Here is a 26,239-nt window from a genome sequence, read left to right on the forward strand (position 1 = left end):
ATTTTAAAGACTTGGTCTTCAGTTGTTTAAATAATTTCATTAATTTTTTTACTTTGCTTCTTATAAATTTCAGAAAGACAATTTTAGAGAAAAAAATACAACTTTAAAAATTATTTTAGGATTTTTAAACACATATACCTTTTTACCTTTTAAATTCCTTCCTCTTCTTTCCTGACAATTTAAATCAATGTTCAAGTAAAAAAAATTTTTTTATTGTAAAGAATAATAAATACATTTTAATTTAATTCTTCATTTTAGCTTCTGTTTTTTCGACGAAGAATATTTGTGAAATATTTCTTCAAACTTATTATGATTAAAATTCAAAAAACATTCTGGCAAATCTAGAAAATCTGTAGAATCAAATTTAAATCTTATTTCAAAGTGTTTTGAATTTCTTTTAAAATTTTTGTTCTGGAAAATCTAGAAGAAATAATGATTTGTCTTTGTTAGAAATATAGCTTGGTCCAATTTGTTATATATTCTAACAAAGTGCAGATTGGATTTTAACCTATTTAAAACATGTCATCAAAATTCTAAAATTAATCTTAATCAGGAAAACTAATGATGTTCCATAAATTATTTTTTTAATTTTTTCAAAAAGATTCGAATTAACTAGTTTTTCTCTTCTTTTTTTCGGTTGAATTTTGAATTTTAAAGAGTCGAAATTAATGATAAACTATGTTTCAAAATTTAATTGTCATTTTTTTCGTATTTTCTCCTCTTTTAAACCGTTCAATTAAGTGTAAATATCATTAATTATTAATAATAACAGAGTTAAAGGTAAATTGAGCAAATTGGCTATTTCTTGCAATTTATTTAAGTGTGTATCAAACTTGTAGCCCTTCGCATTAATCAGTACCCAAGAAGTAGCTTTTGGTCCAAAAAGGTTGGTGACCCCTGCTCTAAGTCATTAAAATGTTAAAAACAAGTCAAATTATTTGTTTTTTTTTATTTAACTCTTACAGTAAATCTCTACAGTATATCAACTTCAGGTTGATGTAAAGTTAAAAAAACAAAAAGGTTTTATGCCTTTTTCTGTCAAAGACAACTTTGTTTTTTATAATAAAACTGAAATATGCAGTATTCCCCCCACTGCCCAAAACATTCCGAAAACAATGTTTGATGTGAAGTAATTAGAGCCTTAAAAAGTGTAATTTTTTTCTTTTTTTCTTTATCTTTTTTATTTATTTTTTAATACACTGTAGCACTTTGAGATTGTTTACTCAATATAAAGTGCTTTTTACAAATAAAATATATTATTATTATTATTATTATTATTATTATCAATAATGCAGGACACCATTGATTTGAATTCATTATTATTTTTGAGTAATCACAGTGAAAAGGTAAATAAAATCCCATTAAATATATTTGGGATCCACAAGGTGCCCCACTCATAAAGTGATACATTTTTATTAGTTTTTTTTTTACTTTCAACACTTAAGTTACGAGATCAACTTCAGATATATCTGTCGATTTTACATTTCAACTATTATTTTGTTTGTTTTTATGCTCTTTTGTCAAAGAAAGGAGCCTTGAATAGGTCAATAATTCATTATAACATTGATTTTTTATTTTTTTTTGAGCTATGGCAGAAAAATAAAAATAAAGACAGACAAAAGAAAAATAAACAGCCTGCATGGCAGCTTTGTGTCAACATTGCAACTCATTCCACTTTTTTTTAATGTTTTTATTTTATTTTTGCAATAGCATTTCCAGAATGTGTCGCGGGCCGGTAAACAATTAGCTGCGGGCCGCAAATGGCCCCCGGGCCGCACTTTGGACACCCCTGGCCTACACTGTCTCCTCCTGCTGTGTGTGTGAGTGTGTGTGGTACACAGAACATCAATTTCCACACTTCTATTAGCTCCAGTGGACCCGGACATCTTATATGTAATAGAAATGTGTAGGGGGGGTGTATGGTGTGTGGTCATTAAATATGTATTCTGATATATGTTCTTCACAGAAAATGAGCCAAAGTCAGTGAGTCTCAGTTTGAAAAATGTATTAATTGTAGGGATGTCCGATAATGGCTTTTTGCAGATATCCGATATTGTCCAACACTTAATTACCGATACCGATATCAACCGATACCGCTATATATACAGCCATGGAATTAACACATTATTATGCCTAATTTGGACAACCAGGTATGGTGAAGATAAGGTCCTTTTTTTAATTTAATAAAATAAAATAAGATAAATACATTAAAAACATTTTCTTGAATAAAAAAGAAAGTAAAACAAAAAAAAAAACAGTTACATAGAAACTAGTAATTAATGAAAATGAGTAAAATTAACTGTTAAAGGTTAGTACTATTAGTGGACCAGCAGCACGCACAATCATGTGTGCTTACGGACTGTATCCCTTGCAGACTGTATTGATATATATTGATATATACTACCGTTCAAAAGTTTGGGGTCACCCAAACAATTTTGTGGAATAGCCTTCATTTCTAAGAACAAGAATAGACTGTCGAGTTTCAGATGAAAGTTCTCTTTTTCTGGCCATTTTGAGCGTTTAATTGACCCCACAAATGTGATGCTCCAGAAACTCAATCTGCTCAAAGGAAGGTCAGTTTTGCAGCTTCTGTAACGAGCTAAACTGTTTTCAGATGTGTGAACATGATTGCACAAGGGTTTTCTAATCATCAATTAGCCTTCTGAGCCAATGAGCAAACACATTGTACCATTAGAACACTGGAGTGATAGTTGCTGGAAATGGGCCTCTATACACCTATGTAGATATTGCACCAAAAACCAGACATTTGCAGCTAGAATAGTCATTTACCACATTAGCAATGTATAGAGTGTATTTCTTTAAAGTTAAGACTAGTTTAAAGTTATCTTCATTGAAAAATAAGGACATTTTAATGTGACCGCAAACTTTTGAACGGTAGTGTATGTTGTAGGAACCAGAATATTAATAACAAAAAGAAACAACCCTTTTGTGTGAATGAGTGTAAATGGGGGAGTGAGGTTTTTTGGGTTGGTGCACTAATTGTAAGTATATCTTGTGTTGATTTAATAAAAATTTAAAAAAAATTCCGATATTCAATTTTATCGGACATCTCTAATTAATTGTATCATTTTTCTTTTGATGAAAAATGAAAACGGGTCCCACAGACCCAAACACCACACAAGGGTTAAGTGTGTATAATCAATGTTAAAATGTTTGTCAAGGTTTTTGTGCACCTAAATGTTATTCAATGCAAAAAAAACCCTGCTCTGAACAGATCAGACAGCATGTTTAAGTGTGTAATATCTGAAGACATTTGAATCTTCTGTTTCTATTGCAATTAAAAGTCAGTATTAAGCTTAACCTATTGTTACTATAACAATCTACAAGGTTAATGTAGGTTGCTTCTCTTTCTTCCCCTCCATTTTTCTGCATTCTTTCGTATCTCTAGTTATCATTACGTATTTGTATTGTTGCATTTGAACAATTGTATTGTTGATAATAGAGGTAAAGTGTTGGTATTGTTTATTATCAATAGCACTATTTCTATTGGTATTCATATTGCTCCATTTTTAGTGTAATAGTGCTCATTATCATTTCTGTATTATTTTTTATTTTCGCTAACTGCTTATTTGCTATTACTTTTACCATCATATTTGTACATGTCGTATTTGCTGATGTTGCTCTGTTGTTGTTGTTGTTGTTGTTGTGTTTGCTGTTGTTGTTTTTGTCTCTCTGTCTAATCCCCCTCTCGTCCCCACAATTCCCCCTCTGTCTTCCTTTTTTTCTCTTTCTATACCCTCCTGCTCCGGCCCGGCTGCACCAAACGATAATATAAATACATTTAATAAAGTCAAAATACAAATAAGGCAACAAGAGAAGTATCCTACACTTCTCTTTTGTAAAGTAAATCTGAACAGCCGATATGGGCATCTACATCTGCTATATGATTTGCCTGAGAAGCTGGACAGGACATAAAAAAATAAAAAATTTAAAAAAAAATTAAAAAAAGAAAAAAAAGTCAGTATTACACCATTATAGTATATTATTAGTGCATCAATACACTCCCTTACCTTATCGTGTTAGAGCACCTGGATGCCTTTTTCTCCCGAGGCGCAGTTTCCAAGCACTGTAAAATGAGTGTTGGGTGGCAGCTTGGTAATAATTGGACATATTTCTCCCAAGATACCCCTAAGCTCCACGGTGACGTAGCGGTGTACACCTGGGAGGGAAATGGCGTAAACATGAGCTGCACGGTGCAGGCTCACCCCAGCCAAGTCACCATCGCCTGGCTGAGAGACGGACTGATGCTGCCCAACGAGAACACCAGCAATATTAAAATCTTCAGGTCTCCGTCAGCAAGCTACCTTCAGGTATACGCACACCTCATTCACAATCTATTCAAATCATAAACAACAATGCGCGCTTTTTTCCCCCCGTCATCAACATTTTATGACCGAAGAGTTTTTTATTTCTTCAGCTTCGCCCAGGGAAAGTATGGTCAATAATTCAGGAGCAGGAAACCCACGGCGAAAAAATAAAAATAGAATATACGATAAGAAGGTTGGGTGTTCCCCACAGGGCCAGAATGTACAACACCCAAAAGCAGTGAAGTTGTCACGTTGTGTAAATGGTAAATAAAAACAGAATACAATGATTTGCAAATCCTTTTCAACTTATATTCAGTTGAATGGACTGCAAAGACAAGATACTTAACGTTCAAATTGGAAAACTTTGTTATTTTTTGCAAATGTTAGCTCATTTGGAATTTGATGATTTGATATTTCAAAAAAGCTGGCACAAGTGGCAAAAAAGACTGGGAAAGTGGAGGAATGAAATGCAAACACTTATTTGGAACATCCCACAGGTGAACAGGCTAATTGGGAACAGGTGGGCGCCATGATTGGGTATAAAAGTAGATTCCATGAAATGCTCAGTCATTCACAAACAAGGACGGGGCGAGGGTCACCACTTTGTCAACAAATGCATGAGCAAATTATTTTAGAACAACATTTCTCAACAAGGAATTTAGGAATTTCACCATCTACGCTCCGTAAAATCACCAAAAGGTTCAGAGAATCTGGAGAAATCACTGCACGTAAGCAGCAAGGCTGAAAACCAACATTGAATGCATGTGACCTTCGATCCCTCAGGCGGTACTGCGTCAAAAAATGACATCGGTGTGTAAAGGATATCACCACATGGGCTCAGGAACACTTCAGAAAACCACTGTCAGTAACTACAGTTCGTCACTACATCTGTAGGAGCAAGTTAAAACTCTACTATGCAAAGCAAAAGCCGTTTATCAACAACACCCAGAAACGCCGCCGGCTTCGCTGGGCCCGAGCTCATCTAAGATGGACTGATACAAAGTGGAAAAGTGTTCTGTGGTCTGACGAGTCCACATTTCAAATTGTTTTTGGAAACTGTGGATGGTCGTGTCCTCCGGACCAAAGAGGAAAAGAACCATCCGGATTGTTATAGGCACAAAGTGTAAAAGCCAGCATGTGTGATGGTATGGGGGTGTATTAGTGCCCAAGACATGGGTAACTTACACATCTGTGAAGGCGCCATTAATGCTGAAAGGTACATACAGGTTTTGGAGCAACATATGTTGCCATCCAAGCAACGTTACCATGGACGCCCCTGCTTATTTCAGCAAGACAATGCCAAGCCACGTGTTACATCAACGTGGCTTCATAGTAAAAGAGTGCGGGTACTAGACTGGCCTGCCTGTAGTCCAGACCTGTCTCCCATTGAAAATGTGTGAAGCCTAAAATAGCACAAGGGAGACCCCCGGACTGTTGAACAACTTAAGCTGTACATCAAGCAAGAATGGGAAAGAATTCCACCTGAGAAGCTTCAAAAATGTGTCTCCTCAGTTCCCAAACCTTTACTGAGCGTTGTTAAAAGGAAAGGCCATGTAACACAGTGGTGAACATGCAACTTTTTTGCAATGTGTTGCTGCCATTCAATTCTAAGTTAATGATTATTTGCAAAAAAAAATTAAGTTTCTCAGTTTGAACATTAAATATCTTGTCTTTGCAGTCTATTCAATTGAATATAAGTTGAAAAGGATTTGCAAATCATTGTATTTTGTTTTTATTTACCATTTACACAATGTGCCAACTTCACTGCTTTTGTATTTGTGGCTTTGTGTGACGCTGAACGATGTCATCGTTTAGTTTGCATAACTGGCAATGAGGCAAAACTTTCATGTTTGTGTAGTTTTTTTGTTTGTGTCATAAGAAATTGGCGAAATGATCTAATGTTTCTGAATGTATAAGCCTGAGCTAGTTTGACATACAAGTTGATTCTCATGTGTGCTTCCTGGCCTCTCACGCCAGGTGACACCGCTGTCTGAGAATGACTTCGGGAGTTACAACTGCACTGCTTCCAATGAGATGGGCACAGAGTCCAAAGAGTTCCTCCTCATTCAGGCTGGTCAGTCAAAAAAAAAAAAAAATACAAATCCAATCCAGCACGATCTCCACCTCCTTGTTCCTACAGGACTTCCTTCTTTGCTCACTTGTTTTTTCTATTTGTTTCCCCCTTAGAGGTGCCATCCTCGCCATTTGTCATCGAGGTGACCCCTTTTTCCACCACTGCACTCGTTCAGTTTGAGGAGCCCGAGTCTACTGGAGGTGTTCCTGTGTTGATGTACAAAGCTGCGTGGAGGATGCAAGGCAGGGGCAGCTGGTCACAGAAGATCTACGACCTTAAAGATGGTATGACGATGAAATAGCAGATGAGGGGAAATAACTACACTGCAAAAAGTCAGTGTTCAAAAACAAGAAAAACAATTACAAAAATGAGGGGTATTTTATTTGAACTAAGCAAAATTATCTGACTTTCCAAAACAAGTAAAATTAGCTAACCTCAATGAACCCCAAAATACCTTCAAATAAGTATATTCTCACTAATAACAAGTGCACTTTTCTTGGTACAAAAAAAGAGACCTTTTTGCTCAATATGTTGAAAAATATTCTTAAATGAAGTAAATGCTAGTGCCATTATCTTGACATAATGATATGCGCTCGGCATCATGATTTTTTTTTTTTTCATGCTTGAAGTAAGAAATTATTACTTTAAAAAAAGTAGTTTTATACTTGTGAGTGTTGATGACACAACTTTGCAACACTTGATATTCTAGTTTCTCACCATGTTTTACTCAATATACACTACCGTTCAAAAGTTTGTTTGGTCACCCAAACAATTTTGTGGAATAGCCTTCATTTCTAAGAACAAGAATAGACTGTCGAGTTTCAGATGAAAGTTCTCTTTTTCTGGCCATTTTGAGCGTTTAATTGACCCCACAAATGTGATGCTCCAGAAACTCAATCTGCTCAAAGGAAGGTCAGTTTTGTAGCTTCTGTAACGAGCTAAACTGTTTTCAGATGTGTGAACATGATTGCACAAGGGTTTTCTAATCATCAATTAGCCTTCTGAGCCAATGAGCAAACACATATGTACCATTAGAACACTGGAGTGATAGTTGCTGGAAATGGGCCTCTATACACTGTTGGAAACAGATCAGAATCATATCCATATTTAAGTGTTACTTCTTTCTAAACTCCTATAGTCATATAAAGAATAGCTAGTATTCTTCCTTCTTTTGAGTCTCATAGTAAGGTGTCGGCCTTCTAGATTGGAATGTGTCAGAGTAGAGATAACTCGGAGTAGTCTAAACAACGGGAGTGGGGGCGAGGGACAGAGGGAAGATCACGGGACTTCCGGGGGTTTGAGAGGAGACCGATCTGGACCGGGCGAGGGAACGCTGGTGTACTAGACTGGTCTCACGTTTGTCCTCTAAGCTTGGAGAATAAACCACAAAATACCAACTTCTGCCTGGTGATTGAATATTAACATCAGCTTATTGCCATAAAAATAATCTGGGAGAGACGAGCAATTTGAATTCTATGTAGATATTGCGCCAAAAACCAGACATTTGCAGCTAGAATAGTCATTTACCACATTAGCAATGTATAGAGTGTATTTCTTTAAAGTTAAGACTAGTTTAAAGTTATCTTCATTGAAAAGTACAGTGCTTTTCCTTCAAAAATAAGGACATTTCAATGTGACCCCAAACTTTTGAACGGTAGTGTAGGTCATAACATCTCAGCAACAAGCTGTAATATCTTACTGACATCATTTAGGACCAAAACACTTAAAACAAGTAAAACACTCTAACTTAAAATCTGCTTAGTGAGAAGAATTATCTTATCAGACAGAAAATAAGCAAATATCACCCTTATTTGAGATATTTCATCTTACTTAGATTTCAGCTTTTGCAGTGCATCTTTGTCTCGTGAGAGCGACCGCAAGTATATCTGCCATGTTTGGGCATCCTAGTACGAACTTTCAATGCATCTGAACTGTAATCATTGAACAATGTGACTATTTATTAGAATACACATACAGTATATAATGTAGATTGATGTTATGACTGTTAATAGACAACAGCGCAAAAGCACACGCACACAAAAACCCCCACACACACAAACAGCATTCTACTAAGCGTCACAACTTCTCAAACATTTCTACTCAACAAAAATCTTTAAATCACAAATAACATCAGGGTGGTTATAATTAGAGATGTCCGATAATATCGGCCTGCCGATATTATCGGCCGATAAATGCTTTAAAATGTAATATCGGAAATTATCGGTATCGTTTTTTTTATTATCGGTATCGTTTTTTATATTTATTTTATTTTTTATTTTTTATTAAATCAACATAAAAAACACAAGATACACTTACAATTAGTGCACCAACCCAAAAAACCTCCCTCCCCCATTTACACTCATTCACACAAAAGGGTTGTTTCTTTCTTTAATTAATATTCTGGTTCCTAAATTATACAATAATATATATCAATACAGTCTGCAAGGGATACAGTCCATAAGCACACATGATTGTGCGTGCTGCTGGTCCACTAATAGTACTAACCTTTAACAGTTAATTTTACTCATTTTCATTTATTACTAGTTTCTATGTAACTGTTTTTATATTGTTTTACTTTCTTTTGTATTCAAGAAAATGTTTTTAATTTATTTATCTTATTTTATTTTATTTAAAAAAACAACAACCTTATCTTCACCATACCTGGTTGTCCAAATTAGGCATAATAATGTGTCAATTCCACGACTGTATATATCGGTATCGGTTGATATCGGTATCGGTAATTAAAGAGTTGGACAATATCGGATATCGGCAAAAAGCCATTATCGGACATCCCTAGTTATAATAGGAAGTGAAACAAAGTTTAACCTAAGTATTATTGTCAGGTTCAAACACTGATGACATCTATTAAACAAGACAAGAAGCAAAGAATCAAACAGAGACAGAATTCAATTTGGACTCAATTGAGGAGAGTCGCCTGTACACTGTACCCTTGCACAGTATCTCAGCACGCTCTGGCGAAAGATTGTACTCATCCTTCTTTATTTGACTTTTTCCGAATACATGACCACAGCTGCTTCCAGAGGGAAGTGGGTCGTAAACAGCGTTGCCTTTGGTTACCGAACAGTTCGAAAGAAAAGGTCGTAAAATAGTTAAAAAAAGAGGTCCATAAAATAGTTAAAAAAGAGGTTCGTAAAATAGTTCAAAAAGACGTTCGTAAAACAGTTAAAAAAGGGGTCGCCTGGAGGAGACTACGGCCTTGCCTCCTCCTTCCTTCCACAGTCCTTGGGAAAGACAATATCTTTCTGTTTGATTCTAATACATGAACGATACAGGAACACCTTCATCTTGCTTTCCCCCTACACAGTGGCGTTTTACGAGCCTTACTCTTGGTAGGTTTCAAAGACAGCTTCTGTCTTCTCACCAGACACTCAATGTAACACAACGTTTTTGTGATAACTTACAAACAATTATTCTGACAATTATTATTTACAACCAACCAGGAAGAAGACGCAGTTGTAGCGTGCATACACACTCTCACCGTGGCAACACACGTTCGCGAGACAAGCACTGCCTATTTCGATACGGCTTTTTCAAAGTGTTATCTTTTTCATGGATTTCAACGACATCCGTGAGTCCTAGTGAAAGTCCATGTTCCATGATTCTTATACCGCTGAGGGTAAAAAAGGTGCCACTGCAATACCCTTCCTTTAGGAATGAGTCCTCCTTCATTCATGATTTAAGCGCTTTTGCCAAACTTATGCAGGTCGGCCGTGTCCGCAGGTAGGATGGGAGAATACGAATTAGAGAAACATGAGTAACATAAAGGCCTACTGGAATGATTTTTTAAAAATTTAAACGGGGATAGCAGATCCATTCTATGTGTCATACTTGATCATTTCGCGATATTGCCATATTTTTGCTGAAAGGATTTAGTAGAGAACATCGACGATAAAGTTCGCAACTTTTGGTCGCTGATAAAAAAAAAGCCTTGCCTGTACCGGAAGTAGCGTGACGTCACAGGTTGAAAGGCTCCTCACATTTCCCCATTGTTTACACCAGCAGCGAGAGCGATTCGGACCGAGAAAGCGACGATTACCCCATTAATTTGAGCCGGGGATGAAAGATTTGTGGATGAGGAATGTGAGAGTGAAGGACTAGAGTGCAGTGCAGGACGTATCTTTTTTCGCTCTGACCGTAACTTAGCTAAAAGGGCTCACTGGATTCCACACTCTCTCCTTTTTCTATTGTGGATCACGGATTTGTATTTTAAACCACCTCGGATACTATATCCTCTTGAAAATGAGAGTCGAGAACGCGAAATGGACATTCACAGTGACTTTTATCTCCACGACAATACATTGGCGAAGCACTTTAGCTACAGAGCTAACGTGATAGCATCGGGCTTAACTGCAGATAGAAAACAAAAGAAATAAACCCCTGACTGGAAGGATAGACAGAAAATCAACAATACTATTAAACCATGGACATGTAACTACACGGTTAATGCTTTCCAGGCTGGCGGAGCTTAACAATGCTGTTGCTAACGACGCCATTGAAGCTAACTTAGCTACGGGACCTCAAGGAGCTATGCTAAAAACATTAGCTATCCACCTACGCCAGCCAGCCCTCATCTGCTCATCAACACCCGTGCTCACCTGCGTTCCAGCGATCGACGGAGCGACGAAGGACTTCACCCGATCATCCGTGCGGTCGGCGGCTAGCGTCGGATAGCGCGTCTGCTATCCAAGTCAAAGTCCTCCTGTTTGTGTTGCTGCAGCCAGCCGCTAATGCACCGATCCCACCTACAACTTTCTTCTTTGCAGTCTTCATTGTTCATTAAACAAATAGCAAAAGATTCACCAACACAGATGTCCAGAATACTGTGGAATTTTGCGATGAAAACAGAGCTTTTTGTATTGGATTCAATGGTGTCCGAATACTTTCAACCATTGACGTCACGCGCATACGTCATCATACATAGACGTTTTCAACCGGAAGTTTAGCGGGAAATTTAAAATGTCACTTTATAAGTTAACCCGGCCGTATTGGCATGTGTTGCAATGTTAAGATTTCATCATTGATATATAAACTATCAGACTGCGTGGTCGGTAGTAGTGGCTTTCAGTAGGCCTTTAAAGCCTGTAAAAAAAAAACACTTAAGCACAAACGGGAGAATATAGTGCCCTAAATCTTCAAGATTATATTACTAAAAGCATCATTCTCAATGATGATTTTCCTCTTTTCTGACTTCTAAATGATACAATGTTGGGTCCTCGTGTTAAATGGAAATGTCCCCCCTCTACCTCAAAGAACTACTCACCCCCCAAATCCTCCACTCGACACCTCCGCTCCGGACAGGCTAACCTCCGAGGACAAAGCTACGAACAATGGGAGACCGGGCTTTCTGCTCCGCCGCTCCCAGTCTGTGGAACGCTCTCCCTGACCACCTGAGGGCACCACAGACTGTGGATGCTTTTAAAAAAGGCTTAAAACCCCTTCTTTTTAAAAAAGCCTTTTTTTTAGATATATGCATATTAGTTTTAGCTATTTGGCTGTTCTAGTTTTTATTTGTATTTATTTGTTATTATCTTTTATTTTTATTTTTTTTAAATACACTGTAGCACTTTGAGGTTGTTTACTCAATGTAAAGTTATTTTTACAAATCAAATCTATTATTATTATTAAACAATAAGATTCATGCATTTGGTCGCGAGCTTGCACGCAGTTTTGGATGCTTCTCGAGTGTATACAGTGTAACATCACAGTGAGGTGGATGTTTTTCTTTTGACATTTCGTATCGTCGTCGGCGATGACTGGAAACGAGTATGATTGTCCTCCTGTTGGTGGGATTGCCTTCAGGAGAACGCCTGTGCGTGGAATCTTTTAAAGTGGGGAGACTGGTGCTCAGACAGCCACCACACTGTCCTTGGCAAAGAGAAGGCCAGCGTCCAATGGCATGGAGACCAAGACAATTGGGGGGGCCCCATCTTTGCTGCAGCCTTCTTCCGCCTTTGTGACCGTTGTGGAGCTTCTATGCAACCATCATCCGCCCACTCCGCCGTTGAGGTCTTAACATTTAGTATAAGCTATCCGCCAAAGGAGGCGCTCCTCCCCCGGACTGCAAGACTATAAAATGTTACACCTTGTAGTCTAATAACCTCCCACCTGCTCCGATGTCTATACAATAAATACACCCAAGCTTTTTTTGGTTTACGCGGGACTGTATTTAGCAGTGTACAGTTTCAAAAGATATATTCGGATACTTTTAGAGAGGGTGGGGCGTAACACCTCCACAAACAAACAGCTCGCAGAAATCCGCAAAAAGCAGGTCAAACAGGTGAAACTCCAAAAATGTCGAGCAAAAGTCCCTTCATTTTAGTAATTCAACTACAAATGTGAAACTAATGCGAGATATAAACGTATTATATACTAAGTGATATGTCAAGTCTTTATTTATTATAATTTTGATAATCACGGCTGACATATGTATTTTTTTAATTTAAGGTTTTAATAAGTTCTAAGCCATTCATCCATCCAGTATCTATTCATTTTTTTGCCGCTTGTCCTTCTAGGAGTGGCACCCTGGACAAGTCGCCACCTAATCATCAAAAATATATCAAAAGAAGGCTTGAAATAGTTTGACTTAGACAAACTTTAATGATCCACAAGGGAAATTGTTCCACACAGTAGCTCAGTTACAAAGGATGGAAAGTGTAAGGATGGAAAGGACAATGCAGGTATAAAATAGACTAAAAATGTACCATAGTAGCAATATAAAATACAACATATATGTAATATTTACATAATATACGTACAGTCTATGATATATACTGATATATTATATTTAGAGATGTCCGATAATGGCTTTTTTGCCGATATCCAATATTGTCCTACTCTTAATTACCGATTCCGATATCAACCGATACCGAGAGTCGTGGAATTAACACATTATTATGCCTAATTTTGTTGTGATGCCCCGCTGGATGCATTAAACAATGTAACAAGGTTTTCCAAAATAAATCAACTCAAGTTATGGAAAAAAATGCCAACATGGCACTGCCATATTTATTATTGAAGTCACAAAGTGCATTATTTTTTTTTAACATGCTTCAAAACAGCAGCTTGGAATTTGGGACATGAGGAGTTTGGGGGAAGGGGGGGTTTGGGGTAAGGGGTAGCGGGGGGTGTATATTGTAGCGTCCCGGAAGAGTTAGTGCTGCAAGGGGTTCTGGGTATGTGTTCTGTTGTGTTACGGTGCGGATGTTCTCCCGAAATGTGTTTGTCATTCTTGTTTGGTGTGGGTTCACAGTGTGGCGCATATTTGTAACAGTGTTAAAGTTGTTTATACGAACACCCTCAGTGTGACCTGTATGGCTTTTGACCAAGTATGGCTTGCATTCAATTGTGTGTGTGAAAAGCCGTAGATATTATGTGATTGGGCCGGCACGCAAAGGCAGTGCCTTTAAGGCACGCCCCCAATATTGTTGTCTGGGTGGAAATCGGGAGAAATTCGGGAGAATGGTTGCCCCGGGAGATTTTCGGGAGGGGCACAGGAATTCGGGAGTCTCCCGGGAAAATCCTATGTCCGTGTACCACTCCGTACAGCGGCGTTTTAAAAAGTCATACATTTTACTTTTTGAAACCGACACCGATAATTTCCGATATTACATTTTAAAGCATTTATCGGCCGATATTATCGGACATCTTTAATTATATTATATGTTTATATCATATATACAATATATAACAATTACCATGTACAATATTCCAGTATATGTAACAAAGAGTTGAGTTGCATGTTATGAGTCTATGTCATATTAGTTTCACCTTGTTAATATAATTGCTAGAATAAACAAACCTTTGCACAATATTCAAATGTTTAGAGTTTGACCTGTAACCGTGACTGTGGAGCAAAATGTGCACCAAAGCATATCCGATACATATAATATAGTTTTAAATGTAGATTAAAATCATCACAGGTTTCTAAACTTCAGTGTCAACCATGATCAATGACATCGTTCTTGATTAGCTATCTCAATATTTTTAACGTTTGTCTCAGCACGCCTCAAAAATGACCATGAACTGTATCCGTTGATTTTGGCAGGTGTCATCAGCGAGGTGACCATCACATACCTGAAGCCAGAGACCGACTACGAAGTGAAGATGTCGGCCATCAATGGCAAAGGTGAAGGTGAAAGCTGCCCTGCTGAGTCCTTCAAGACGCTGCCAGTCCGTAAGTCCTTCACCTATTTTACTACATGAGCATCTTGGCTGGGTATTCTCGTCAGTAATCTACTTGACACACATTCATTCGTCCTACCTTGTTTGACAAAGCCCACTATAGCAGAGTACATCAACAACATTGTCATTATTGCCTGAAGTTAGCAGCCAACGCACACTTTTTAACTACACTCCATTTTGAGTGTGTTCAGTTATTGCATTACATTGGGATCTCAATCAATGAGCTCTGTGAACCTGCTCATTCAAACAAACAGGAATTCATTTATTTAGCTTTTAGCTCCCTCTGTTGGCAGGAGGTACACACTTCAGGTCCTCCTTCAAGACTCCAAACATGTTCATGTTGTGTTACATCAAGGCGGTTATTTTGCTCGGACAACTGATCCCTTTGTCTTTTTCTTTGTGTCCTAAGATGACCTTTTTGGTTTTTTCTCAGGAGACACAGGTTTGTTCCGTTGTACAAATGATAGACAAAGTAGCTCACACACATTAGCATCATCTCTAATTATAACTTTGGTAGACATGATGACCTGAGCATCATGTGTATGCAACCTGTAGGTGTAGTAGTCTAATTTCACCCACCATCCCCGAGAGTTATCCACATAGAATATTAGCGGGAACCAATTTGTTGTTTGTGAATGAATTGTCCTAACTGGCAGACTCATCAATCAAAGCAAATATTTGCATTTCAAAAGGCAAACATGGCAGTTTTATGCTGTTGACTGAGAAAGTTTTAAGTTTGTTTGGATTGACTCATCAGCAGTGGTTTCAGTTAGTAGACATCTTCCTTTTGTAATTTGTCCTATGTTGTTTGTGTTTGTTCTATTTTTCATGTCTGTTGTCTAAGGGTGTAACGGTACACAAACATTTCGGTTCGGTACGTACCTCGGTTTAGAGGTCACGGTTCGGTTCATTTTCGGTACAGTAAGAAAACAACAAAATATACATTTTCTGGTTTACCAAAATTTGTAAACAATGGCTTCATCCTTTTAACGTTGGGAACACTATAATAATTCTGCCCAAAAATAGAAATAGCTCTGTGTGTGTTCCAATTCAATTATTTAGTGTCTCTGGATCTTGTTTAAATCTCAGCTCAGACAATACGGTTCTTGGACAAAGGTTTTGGAGAGTAAAGCAGTACAGTCCATGTGCTGCGGTTAAGGGTGAAAATGTGTAGAGGGTTGGCTCGAGAGCCTCCTGCCAGCCCAGACAGAACAGGTCAATCAATCAATCAATCAATGTTTATTTATATAGCCCTAAATCACAAGTGTCTCAAAGGGCTGCACAAGCCACAACGACATCCACGGTACAGAGCCATCATAAGGGCAAGGTAAAACTCACAACCCCAATGGGACGTCAATGTGAATGACTATGAGAAACCTTGGAGAGGACCGCATATGTGGGTGGGTGCAATGGACGTCGAGAGGGTCTAACATAATATAGTAAAAGTCCAGTCCATAGTAGATCTAACATAATAGTGAGAGTCCAGTCCATAGTGGATCTAACATAATAGTGAGAGTCCAGTCCATAGTGGATCTAACATAATAGTGAGAGTCCAATCCATAGTGAATCTAACATAATAGTGAGAGTCCAGTCCATAGTGGATCTAACATAATAGTGAGAGTCCAGTCCATAGTGGATCCAACATAATAGTGACAGTCCAGTCCATTGTGGATCTAACATAATAGTGAAAGTCCAGTCCGAAGTGGATCTAACATAATAGTGAGAGTCCAGTCCATAGTAGATCTAACATAGTAGTGAGAGTCCAGTCCATAGTGGATCTAACATAATAGTGAGAGTCCAGTCCATAGTAGATCTAACATAATAGTGAGAGTCCAGTCCATAGTGGATCTAACATAATAGTGAGAGTCCAGTCCATAGTAGATCTAACATAATAGTGAGAGTCCAGTCCATAGTGGATCTAACATAATAGTGAGAGTCCAGTCCATAGTGGATCTAACATAATAGTGTGAGAGTCCAGTCCATAGTGGATCTAACATAATAGTGACAGTCCAGTCACTAGTAGATCTAACATAATAGTGAGAGTCCAGTCCATAGTGGATCTAACATAATAGTGAGAGTCCAGTCCATAGTGGATCTAACATAATAGTGAGAGTCCAGTCCATAGTGGATCTAACATAATAGTGAGAGTCCAATCCATAGTGAATCTAACATAATAGTGAGAGTCCAGTCCATAGTGGATCTAACATAATAGTGAGAGTCCAGTCCATAGTGGATCTAACATAATAGTGAGAGTCCAGTCCATAGTGGATCCAACATAATAGTGACAGTCCAGTCCATTGTGGATCTAACATAATAGTGAGAGTCCAGTCCGAAGTGGATCTAACATAATAGTGAGAGTCCAGTCCATAGTAGATCTAACATAGTAGTGAGAGTCCAGTCCATAGTGGATCTAACATAATAGTGAGAGTCCAGTCCATAGTAGATCTAACATAATAGTGAGAGTCCAGTCCATAGTGGATCTAACATAATAGTGAGAGTCCAGTCCATAGTAGATCTAACATAATAGTGAGAGTCCAGTCCATAGTGGATCTAACATAATAGTGAGAGTCCAGTCCATAGTGGATCTAACATAATAGTGTGAGAGTCCAGTCCATAGTGGATCTAACATAATAGTGACAGTCCAGTCACTAGTAGATCTAACATAATATTGAGAGTCCAGTCCATAGTGGATCTAACATAATAGTGAGAGTCCAGTCCATAGTAGATCTAACATAATAGTGAGAGTCCAGTCCATAGTGGATCTAACATAATATTGTGAGAGTCCAGTCCATAGTGGATCTAACATAATAGTGAGAGTCCAGTCCATAGTGGATCTAACATAATAGTGTTAGAGTCCAGTCCATAGTGGATCTAACATAATAGTGAGAGTCCAGTCCATTGTGGATCTAACATAATAGTGTGAGAGTCCAGTCCATTGTGGATCTAACATAATAGTGTGAGAGTCCAGTCCATAGTGGATCTAACATAATAGTGAGAGTCCAGTCCATAGTGGATCTAACATAATAGTGTGAGAGTCCAGTCCATAGTGGATCTAACATAATAGTGAGAGTCCAGTCCATAGTGGATCTAACATAATAGTGTGAGAGTCCAGTCCATAGTGGGGCCAGTACGTGGTGGGGTTCCTGGCTGGAATCTCCCAAGAACGATCCTTGGACTAGATGCTTTTATTCCTGAGCTCGCCATCATAAAGAGAAGGCTGGCCAGTGTAAGAACCAGGACCATCCTTATAAATCAATGTGTACACAAATCAAATATATTCATTAAATAACACTAATTGCATTATAAAGTATTCAGAACAGGTTCTAGTTTTTTCCTCAATATTGCACAATATAAATCAACATACCTGTCAGAATCACAATATGCAATAAAGTGCTAAAATAACCATTAGCAGCATAAATATGACCTATACAATTCGGTCAGTGCACTAAACGTGCTTATTATCAAACACATTCAATACACAATAGTTACCTTTGGTTCAAGTCATAGACCTTGTATATGGACCATTGAGAAATATGCCACAAAGACTGTTGCAATGAAACAATGGAAGAAAGACTTAATATACAAACCCCGTTTCCATATGAGTTGGGAAATTGTGTTAGATGTAAATATAAACGGAATACAATGATTTGCAAATCTTTTTCAACCCATATTCAGTTGAATATGCTACAAAGACAACATATTTGATGTTCAAACCGATAAACTATTTTGATTTTCAAATAATCGTTAACTTTAGAATTTGATGGCAGCAACACGTGACAAAGAAGTTGGGAAAGGTGGCAATAAATACTGATAAAGTTGAGGAATGCTCATCAAACACTTATTTGGAACATCCCACAGGTGAACAGGCAAATTGGGAACAGGTGGGTGCCATGATTGGGTATAAAAGTAGATTCCATGAAATGCTCAGTCATTCACAAACAAGGATGGGGCGAGGGTCACCACTTTGTCAACAAATGCGTGAGCAAATTGTTGAACAGTTTAAGAAAAACCTTTCTCAACCAGCTATTGCAAGGAATTTAGGGATTTCACCATCTACGCTCCGTAATATCATCAAAGGGTTCAGAGAATCTGGAGAAATCACTGCACGTAAGCAGCTAAGCCCGTGACCTTCAATCCCTCAGGCTGTACTGCATCAACAAGCGACATCAGTGTGTAAAGGATATCACCACATGGGCTCAGGAACACTTCAGAAACCCACTGTCAGTAACTACAGTTGGCCGCTACATCTGTAAGTGCAAGTTAAAACTCTCCTATGCAAGGCGAAAACCGTTTATCAACAACACCCAGAAACGCCGTCGGCTTCGCTGGGCCTGAGCTCATCTAAGATGGACTGATACAAAGTGGAAAAGTGTTCTGTGGTCTGACGAGTCCACATTTCAAATTGTTTTTGGAAACTGTGGACGTCGTGTCCTCCGGACCAAAGAGGAAAAGAACCATCTGGATTGTTATCGGCGCAAAGTGTAAAAGCCAGCATGTGTGATGGTATGGGGGTGTATTAGTGCCCAAGACATGGGTAACTTACACATCTGTGAAGGCACCATTAATGCTGAAAGGTACATACAGGTTTTGGAACAACATATGTTGCCATCCAAGCAACGTTACCATGGACGCCCCTGCTTATTTCAGCAAGACAATGCCAAGCCACGTGTTACATCAACGTGGCTTCATAGTAAAAGAGTGCGGGTACTAGACTGGCCTGCCTGTAGTCCAGACCTGTCTCCCATTGGTGCATTATGAAGCCTAAAATAGCACAAGGGAGACCCCCGGACTGTTGAACAACTTAAGCTGTACATCAAGCAAGAATGGGAAAGAATTCCACCTGAGAAGCTTCAAAAATGTGTCTCCTCAGTTCCCAAACCTTTACTGAGTGTTGTTAAAAGGAAAGGCCATGTAACACAGTGGTGAACATGCCCTTTCCCAACTACTTTGGCACGCGTTGCAGCCATGGAATTCAAAGTTAATTATTATTTGCAAGAAAAAATAAAGTTTATGAGTTTGAACATCAAATATGTTGTCTTTGTAGCATATTCAACTGAATATGGGTTGAAAAGGATTTGCAAATCATTGTATTCCGTTTATATTTACATCTAACACAATTTCCCAACTCATATGGAAACGGGGTTTGTATTTTCATAAACATGGACTCACCAACTCAGGATTCTACAGTCACACACAGCTTAATGACAAAAAATCTGGCGCTGGTAGTCGGCTCTATAAAGTTAACAAATAGGCATTTAGTTTAGAATCCCGTCAGCACAATATTTCGGGTGAAAACGAGAATAAAAACCTTCCTTCGAGCAGAAATACAATAAGTCTCCCCTCACGTCCTGTCTACTGGCCACTTCCTGCTACCGGCTTACAAGCACAGCTGATTGGACCGCGGCGGTCACGTGACTAGGGAGAGCTGCGCGCAGTGCGCTACTTAATATGTTCGTGTGGAAACTCGTTCGGTACACCTCCGAACCGAACCTCCCGTGCCGAAACGGTGCAATCCAAATACACGTACCGTTACACCCTTACTGTTGTCCCTTTACCCCACTTTCAACCATTCATAAATGTGCAATTGATGTGACTGTTATTCTGCTTGCATGGCACCACGACGACGCGCTCCGCTTTTCAGAAGGTAAACATCTAACGTTTCAGACACCTAAAAAGATGACCTATTGCTTTAACCGAAGACTCCTGCTTATTAAACGCCACATTAATTGCTTATACGCGGACGCAGAGTTGGAGCGATTAATCAAGTGTGTAGGTGTCCGCCTCAGCAAGATTAATGAGAGCCAGAGCTGTTACCTTGGTGATGTACACCAGCATCACTTGAATTGTATTGAGAGGCAGCTACCTGTGGGATACACCCCTTATAAATCTAGTCTTTAGTGAAGCATGTTCCCTTTAACCGTTAGAGAACTATAATCAATAGCTCTTCCCTTCCTGCAAAACACTGCTTTTTGCCGCAGTTTGCTCTGGTTCTCAATCATCAGCTTGTATTCTTTATGCTTAACTCATTGCTTACCTGTATGGTTGCCTCACATTCACCTGCAGCTCGCAGTACCGTAAATGCTCTAATTATAGCCGGCCTTTATTTGCATGGACCGCAAAGAGGACTGGAAGAAGGTGATAATTGGACAAAGAGAACTCCTACACAACAACATCATTTTTTTTCTTACTTTACAAATGACTTAAAGGCCTACTGAAATGATTTTTTTTTTATTTAAACGGGGATAGCAGATCCATTCTATGTGTCGTACTAGATCATTTCGCGATATTACCATATTTTTGCTGAAAGGATTTAGTAGAGAACAACGACGATAAAGTTGCAACTTTTGCTCGCTGATAAAAAAAAAAAGCCTCGCCTGTACCGGAAGTAGCGTGACGTCACCGGAGGAAGGACTTCTCACAATTCCCCATTGTTTATAATGGAGCGAGAGAGATTCGGACCGAGAAAGCGACGATTACCCCATTAATTTGAGCCAGGATGAAAGATTTGTGGATGATGAACGTTAGAGTGAAGGACTAGAATGCAGTGCAAGACATATCTTTTTTCGCTCTGACCGTAACTTAGGTACAAGCTGGCTCATTGGATTCCACACTCTCTCCTTTTTCTATTGTGGATCACGGATTTGTATTTCAAACCACCTTGGATACTATATCCTCTTGAAAATGAGAGTCGATTCACATTCACTTTTATCTCAACGACAATACATCGGCGAAACACTTTAGCTACGAGCTAACGTGATAGCATCGTGCTTAACTGCATATAGAAACAAAAGAAATAAGCCCCTGGCTGGAAGGATAGATAGTAAATCAACAATACTATTAAACCATGGACATGTAACTACACGGTTAATGCTTTCCAGCCTGGCGAAGATTAACAATGCTGTTGCTAACGACGCCATTGAAGCTAACTTAGCAACCGGACCTCACAGAGCTATGCTAAAAACATTAGCTCTCCACCTACGCCAGCCAGCCCTCATCTGCTCATCAACACCCGTGCTCACCTGCGTTCCAGCGATCGACGGCGCAATGAAGGACTTCACCTGATCACAGATGCGGTTGGCAGCCCGGGGACGGAGGAAGTTAAGGTGAGTTCGGCGGCTATCCATCTCTCAGTCCTCCTGGCTGTGTTGCTGCAGCCCGCCGCTAATACACCGATCCCACCTACAACTTTCTTATTTGCAGTCTCCGTTGTTCATTAAACAAATTGCAAAAGATTCACCAACACAGATGTCCAGAATACTGTGGAATTTTGGGATGAAAACAGAGTTTTTTGTATTGGATTCAATAGGTCCGTGAACTTCCGTACCAACCCTTGATGTCACGCGCATACGTCAGCATAAAAAAACGTTTTCAACCGGAAGTGTGGCGGGAAATTTAAAATGTCACTTTATAAGTTAACCCGGCCGTATTGGCATGTGTTGCAATGTTAAGATTTCATCATTGATATATAAACTATCAGACTGCGTGGTCGCTAGTAGTGGCTTTCAGTAGGCCTTTAAAGTGCACAAGAAAGTGGAAAGGAAGCAGTGGTGGTTTATCAACATTAAAGCAGTAACCGGACCAATGTTGTAATAGCAGTTTGGCGCTAACTGTTCAGCTCGTTTTGATACCGCCGATGGGTTCATTGTAAACAACAGCTCAACCGGTTTACCACGCATGGATTTCGCACCAACAGCTGAGTAGGGCAGGGCATGATGCACAGGATGCTGACTTCTCGTGATACTTCAAATACTGCTACTGACATGTAAACAATGGCTGATTTATATAAGGTAAAGTTTTGTACCTGACGAGTTTCGGCTACCTTGCTTCTGCAGCCTTCATCAGAGGTGGCACATGATGTCAGCGTGACGTCATCTGTGACGTGTTATATGGATTGTTCCATCCCACCTGAAGTGGTGGGATGGCGGTGTCCCCTGGTGCGCGCCGGGGGTCGGGTGGGGCGCCCCCTGTCGTCTGGATGCCCTGCAGGACTGTGTCCCGGGTGTGGGGTAGTTGGTAGGCTCCTTCGTCCCTGTTGACAGTCTTTGGGGCCCGCTTCCTGATTTCAACCGCCTCTTTGATCCACCCATGGAATGTGTTGCTTTCCTTTCTAATGACCTTGGCTGCCTCCCAGTTCATTAGATGGTTTTCCCTCTTGTCTGAAATGGCTGATTGTAGATTTTCCTGCGTTGCTTTCATTCTCGTTGCACGGGCGAGCGTTCCAGATGTTTCCTTTTCACATTCTTTCTGGTGTTCCTTTTTTCGTGTGCTGAACTGTCGGACCTGTCTCTACTTTTATTGCATGTTAGGCAAGGGATCTCATATATCACATCACACTTTTTCTCAGGGGGGGATCTGATCCTTAGGGTGTACTAGGATTTGGCGAAGCTTGATGTGCGGCTTCACTAACGCGCTGACGCAGTGTTTCCTCATCGCTCGCTGTATGCGTTCTGTGACGCCGTCCCTGACGTATGGGAGGGTGACCATGCCCAGGTTCTCAGGACTAGAACCTTTCTTGTTCCTCTGGACCTCTCGTTTGCCTTTGTTTATGGCCCAGTTTGGGTAGTTGCAGGCTTTGAGCGCCTGTCTTATGTGGTCCTCCTCCTTTTCTCTGTCATGGTGGTCTGTGATCACCTTGGTGCGATCATATAGGGTGCGGACTACTGACAGTTTGTGTGCTGTGGGGTGCTCTGATGTCCTTAGTAAGTATTGGTCCGTGTGTGTGTGGGTTTTCTGTATATTGTTATCGTGATGCTTCCATCCTCAGTGTGGTTGATTTTCATGTCCAGGAAAGCGATGGATCTGTGCTCTTCCTCTCCATGAGTAAACTTTATGTTTCCCGCCTCATCTATGGTGTTTAAGTCGGTCTGTGAGTCTTTGTGTGTGGCCGGTCTTAATCTTCTCCAGGATGTCGTCCTCTGATGAAGGCTGCAGAAGCAAGATAGACGAAACTTGTCAGGTACAAAACTTTACCTTACTAGCCTATGTAAATCAACCACTTATAAATACACATTAGTAGGCTACATAAACCTCTTCAAACATGTAAACAAGCCTACAGCTGTAAATGCTAATGTTTTTTAACCGGTGTTCTGGAAAAATTTGCTGCCCAACTTACTCAATGCTAAAGGTTTCCTCTAACAAACTAACCACAGTAATTAGGGTAAAAAAAAAACAATCCTATGTTGGGCTTGTTTTTAGCTTCATACGACAAAACAAACCACAACAAAAACGGCATGAACCTTGATTACCTCAAAATGCATGGCTGGTGGTTTGCCTATACTTTGCGGCAGGCCTTGGTCATTATTTTGACTCGGGGGGCCAAATTTTCAGAAAAAAATGTGTCTGGGGGGGCCGGTATATCTGATTTTTTTTAGGAACACTAATACAAAACCTCACAATAATGTCTGATTGAATGCTAAAAACATGACAGACCAGACCGCCTTAAAAAACGGATTGGAATTTTACATTTTTTTACTGAATGAGACACCCAGAATGTACGTGAAAATAAAGAATGTGGGATTTACAATATTAACTATGAAGGATAAAACACTGAATATTGACAACATATGAACATCACACCCCCTCTCCATCCACATATTTTACAATCAAGCGAAACGCAACAAACAGCAAAATATGAACGCCATTGATTGGAAAAAAACCCCACCTACAATCTGATATATGTGATATATCACTAAGCTTTGGAACTTTGTTGTAAAAATCTCCTTCCACGTCTGTCCCTGACACCCACATTTCAGGCTCTGGAAACACTCTGTGGAAACGCTTCCCCACCCGCACTGCTTGGTAAATTTCTACCTTTTTTAAGGAACTCAAAGCGCTTTGACACTATTTCCACATTCACCCATTCACACACTGATGGCGGGAGCTGCCATGCAAGGCCCTAACCACGACCCATCAGGAGCAAGGGTGAAGTGTCTTGCTCAAGGACACAACGGACGTGACGAAGTTGGTAGAAGGTGGGGATCGAACCAGGAATCCTCAGGCTGCTGGCACGGCCACTCTCCCAACTGCGCCATGCTGTCCCCAATCCTATGTTGGGCTTGTTTTCAGCTTTATTTTACATACAACGAAACAAACCACAACAAAAACGGCATAAACTTTGATTACCTCAAAAGCATGGCTGGTGGTTTGCCTATACTTTACGGCAGGCCTTGGTAATTATTTTGACTCGGTGGGCCAAATTTTGAGAAAAAAATGTGTCTGCGGGGGCCGGTATATCTGATTTTTTTTAAGAACACTAATACAAAACCTCACAATAATGTCTGATTGAATGCTAAAAACGTTATGACAGATCGCCTTAAAAAACGGAATGGAATTTAAAAACATTTTTTTACTGAATGAGACACCCAGAATGTACATGAAAATAAAGAATGTGGGATTTACAATACTAACTATGAAGGATAAAACACTGAATATTGACAACATATGAACGTCACACCCCCTTTCCATCCACATATTTTACAATTAAGCGAAACACAACGCAGCTGCAGTGATGTTGTACAAAAGCTTGGATGAGCAGAGATGTTGTATTTACTATGTATTAAATTGATGATTCCAAATGTTAATTTGAGGAGTAATTGTTATTTATTTGGATATCTTCTCGGGGAAGCGTGATAGGCCTGAATGAGGGAAGTACAGTGGATATAGAAAGTGAGCACACCCCTTTAAAAATGAACATGATTTGATGTAGAATAAATGAATATTACTTATATGAATAGTTGATAAAACCCTAATGCATTTCTACCAATGCTTTTGGAAGATTTAACCTATTTTTTTCTTCAAATTTTTTACAATTTCTACAGGCTTACTGTAAAAACATGACCAGAACAACTCCAATCATGCTTATTTTAATTTATGCTCAAGTCTGCTGCGAGATATAGCTGAAGAAGAATTTCAGCACAAAATCATATTTGACAATCTGTAGGACAGGGCTGGGCAATTATTTTGCCTCGGGGGCCAAATTTAGAGAACAAAAATGTGTCTGGGGGCCGGTATATCTATTTTTAGGAACACTAATACAAAAACTCTCAATAATGTCTGATTAAATGCTAAAAACATTATGACAGACCGCCTTAAAAAACGTAATGGAATTTTACTTTTTTTTTTTACTGAATGAGACACCCTGAATGTACATGAAAATAAAGAATGTGGGATTTACAATATTAACTATGAACGATAAAACACTGAATATTGACAACATATGAACGTCACACTCCATCCACATATTTTACAATCAAGCGAAACGCAACAAACAGCGAAATATGAACGCGAAGGGTAGAAAAAAAACCCCACCTACAATCTGATATACCGTATTTCCTTGAATTGCCGCCGGGTATATAGTATGCACATGCCTCGATTTACCACAGGGTCCAACACGTTTCGCAAAATAATTAGCGCATGCCTAGAATTACCGCCGGGTAAGTCACGTAACATAAATATATGCATAGATCTACATAACATATGTCCCGAGTCCTGTGTGCAACATCCAGCATAATATATCACAATTGATTATATCGGTATACATTGTACTGCTGTGTTATAACGCAGGCACTTGGGAGCCATTCAACAATTACGTATGCAAAGGGGGGTGGGGTTGAGGGTCAAAATCCTGGGGGGGAAA

General features: G+C 39.3%; 1 protein-coding gene across 6 annotated transcripts in view; it reads left to right on the plus strand.

Annotated features, from left to right (window-relative positions):
* Positions 1 to 26,239, plus strand: part of ncam1b (neural cell adhesion molecule 1b) — a 286,896-nt gene that overhangs the window by 217,616 nt on the left and 43,041 nt on the right. For 5 of the 6 annotated variants that reach the window (XM_062059911.1, XM_062059914.1, XM_062059912.1 and 2 more), the window contains 4 exons: positions 4,144 to 4,331; positions 6,306 to 6,402; positions 6,516 to 6,686; positions 14,468 to 14,596. In XM_062059911.1, the coding sequence (XP_061915895.1) occupies positions 4,144 to 4,331; positions 6,306 to 6,402; positions 6,516 to 6,686; positions 14,468 to 14,596 (585 nt within the window). Of the gene's footprint in view, positions 1 to 4,143; positions 4,332 to 6,305; positions 6,403 to 6,515; positions 6,687 to 14,467; positions 14,597 to 15,013; positions 15,047 to 26,239 lie in introns of all 6 variants that reach the window. The other variant, XM_062059916.1, reaches the window with a different exon arrangement.

This window comes from Entelurus aequoreus, linkage group LG10 (assembly GCF_033978785.1).
Source record: "Entelurus aequoreus isolate RoL-2023_Sb linkage group LG10, RoL_Eaeq_v1.1, whole genome shotgun sequence".
Lineage (NCBI taxonomy): Eukaryota > Metazoa > Chordata > Actinopteri > Syngnathiformes > Syngnathidae > Entelurus > Entelurus aequoreus.